Source organism: Manihot esculenta, chromosome 18 (genome assembly GCF_001659605.2).
Source record: "Manihot esculenta cultivar AM560-2 chromosome 18, M.esculenta_v8, whole genome shotgun sequence".
In the NCBI taxonomy this organism is placed as follows: Eukaryota; Viridiplantae; Streptophyta; class Magnoliopsida; order Malpighiales; family Euphorbiaceae; genus Manihot; species Manihot esculenta.
In genome coordinates, this window is record NC_035178.2 from 9,480,044 (window position 1) to 9,483,360 (window position 3,317).

General features: G+C 29.3%; 1 protein-coding gene across 1 annotated transcript; it reads right to left on the reverse strand.

Annotated features, from left to right (window-relative positions):
- Positions 1–848: 848 nt before the first annotated feature.
- On the reverse strand, positions 849–2,078 carry LOC110606195 (terpene synthase 5-like). Its single transcript, XM_043953088.1, has 3 exons — positions 1,974–2,078; positions 1,041–1,504; positions 849–948 (listed from the first exon to the last, which is right to left on the reverse strand). The coding sequence occupies exons 1-3, from the start codon at positions 2,076–2,078 to the stop codon at positions 849–851; spliced, it is 669 nt and encodes a 222-aa protein (XP_043809023.1).
- Between the last annotated feature and the right edge of the window lie 1,239 nt (positions 2,079–3,317).

The window sequence follows — 3,317 nt, forward strand, 5'->3', positions numbered from 1 at the left end:
AATGAATTCTGCTGAGTCTGCGAATGACATTCCCAAATTTGTTGAATTTTTTAAGGTATTACATTCTTGGCTAACAAATAAATAATCTGACTGTAGTAAAATTGACTTCATTTGCGACGGATTAGAGACGGATTATGCATCACGTGACTTAGAAATTTCCGACGGATTTAGCGACGAACTAGTTCGTCGCAAAAAGTTCTGACGAAATTAACCGTCGAAAAATCCGTCGCAAATTTATCCGACGGAATTCAGATCCGTCGGAAATCCGTCGCTAGTATTTCCGACGGACGCCCGATCCGTCGGAAAAAATTAGCGACATGACTTTAAGCGACGGATTTGAGTCCGTCGGAAATCCGTCGCTGAAAGCTTTAGCGACGGATTTTTGACTTTCAGTGACGGAAAAATCCGTCACTGATAGTCTGTTTTTTTGTAGTGTTACGAAGACATCCTTCCTTCTCTTGGACCTGATTTAACATAGTTACAAGTAGAATTTTGAATAAAAGTAGTACATCCTAAGGTTTGAAAACATTAAAGTCTTGAGTTTTATTTTATCCATAAACTCATAGAGTTGTAAGAACTAAATTCTCAATTAAGGACGAATGTTGTGATGGGTATCGAGTCCGTCGATTAAAACTTAATTCTCAAGAATTTGTAGATAGGGTGAATGAATGTCGATGTCATATAAATCTTAATTTTGTTTAGAATTTGTAGATAGGGTGAATGAATGTCGATGTCATATAAACCTTAATTTTGTTTAATTTAAATAACTAATAGAATAAGAAGAATAGTTCAAAACAAGAAAAGAGAAGAGAATCGTTGTTGGGAGAAATAATATAGATTTAATTGAGTTAATTAGCAATCTGTTGAATTTTTCCGTCGCTAATTCCGTCGCTAATTCCGTCACTTATATATGAAAGCTTTTCTGCAAGATTTAAATCTTTCCACCACCTGTAATATATAAATTGCCAAATTAAAATATAATAATGCATGATACTTGTTTATATGCATGTGCATGCTGCATGGAACAAATTAAAACATACCTTGAGAGTGATGCTAACTCTTGTTTATATAATAGTTGCAGTCGAATAAAATCCAGCTTTGCAAATTTGAGAAGAGATTCATCTCGTGACTCTTCTCCTTCATAAAAGCATATGTATTCCCTCGCCTGTCTTCTGTCTATGTCATGGTGGTTTGGCTGCCGCAAAGCTTTTCTCACATGATTTGCAATACGAAGACTTAATTGTGGAATTAAGGTTTCCAAGTGTTTCCTTGTAAAGGCAAGAGCTTCATCTAAAATATCTTCTCCATGTGTACTTAGAAATGTAGCTTCATATAAGCTAAGAAGGCCTTTCACATCACTATTGATAGTTTTCTTGAATCCTTCATCTTTGTCCTTGAATTTGTTAAACACATCTAATTCAAGACAAACCTCCACATCAATGTTCCTTTCTAAAATACTTCGGAATAAATATACTTTATAATATGTTCTAATAGGCATGCAGAACTAAGACACAAATAGCCATATAATTATAGCATAGAAAGAGAAAAATAGATGTAAGATTTATGAAGAAGCATTAAAATTAATTAGTATGTATATACTTATTTGGAGACATTTTGTATCCATGTTGCCTCATAACTCGAAATAGAAGTGCTATACTGTAAAGATCATAGTTATTATCGTCATTGTTTTTAGGTAGTTGGATGAAAATATGATTAACTTGTTGTTCAATCTCATTTTCAAAATGATACAACACACCAAGACGGCATAATAAGTTGATCAACTTAATTTTTTTGAATTAGATCTTTGGCGGGCTGAACTAACATATCCTTCATCTTTTCTTTGAGCAGTTCCACTTGTTTAGTGTATAATTGAAATTCCTATGCATACATTGGATACAAATTAATTTAAAATCATAATGAGTAACAAGTTTGTCTATTATTTTATTGTAAATAAAATAGTGGAAGAGACTCACTGAATCATGAGAAGAAATGGAAGCAAAGGTGTAGCCCCACACTGTAGGGGGATAGTCTGCCAAGAGCCGAATAGTTTCATGCTTGTTTTCTTCTTCCATGGCCATTTTCAAAAGTGTAAAGAGTAATCGATTTTTTTAAGGCAAGTCTCTTGGAATATTGGTTATGCCTGAAGCAATGCTGCTTATAAAGAGATACCCAAAACGAATAATTGAGAAAAAGGATAGCTGTTGAAAACTTTTTAACCTTTCAAACTGAGGAGTCATTAATAGAGGACAAATTTGCAATCACTTTTGATGGTCCTCCATTGGTCGGGAATGGATAGATAAGAATTTTAAGACTTCGTTTGAGTAATTAAAGCATTTAATTTTAAATAAAAAATTTTAATTTTTAAATTTATTACAATTATACCGATAATAATTATCATGGCTTCAACCTCCAATAATATCAAATCATCCAAGGCGTCCTCTTGGCTTCTATCTCCAATAATAAAATCAAATTGCAGCTTATCTTCTTCTTTAACTTTTTTATAGAGAAAAATATAAGAGATCTATCCATGTCAAAATGTCAGCAACAATAATGCTTACTTTAGCCCATTTATATAATTATTATTCAACACTGTACATCACTGTATATCCACACACTAATTTATAGTTTTTGCAAAATAAAAAATTATTGATTATTTTCGCAAATAATTTTTATAAATACATTTTTTTAAAAATAACGTCTGAAAGAGGAGAAATTTATTTATTTTTATTATACTAAGTGAGATAAATATTAATTTTATTTATATTAAGTAATAAAATAGTAATTTTTAATAATTTAGATTAAAGTTAGTTAGTTAATTATAATTGAAATAAACTCTTAAAATTAGGGTAAAATTAACAAATATTGAAAAGATTTGCATTTTTTCTATTATAAAATTTTTAGCCATATTATAAAATTTTCTATTATAAAAATTCTATTATAAAATTTTAAATTAATAAATTATTTGTTGGACAAAATAAATATATAAAAATTTAAATATATAAATTAATTATTTTAAAATTTAAAAATTAAAGTGTAATTTATTTTATAAAATTTTAATTCACTTAATAGTTATTATATAATAAGTTGAAATAGCCTTTTGGCAATAATTTATCTGTTTATCTCATATTAATACAAATATAATTATTATTTTTCAAAAAACATGGTATAATTATTTTTTTTTAAAGCAAAACTACTGATTGTATTAATAAAATTCCATCAAACAAAGAGGGACATCATTTCAAACAGAGAGACGATTATGTCTAATAGATTCTTTAGCCAAAGTATAAGCAGTTAAAGTAGCATTACGACAAACTCAT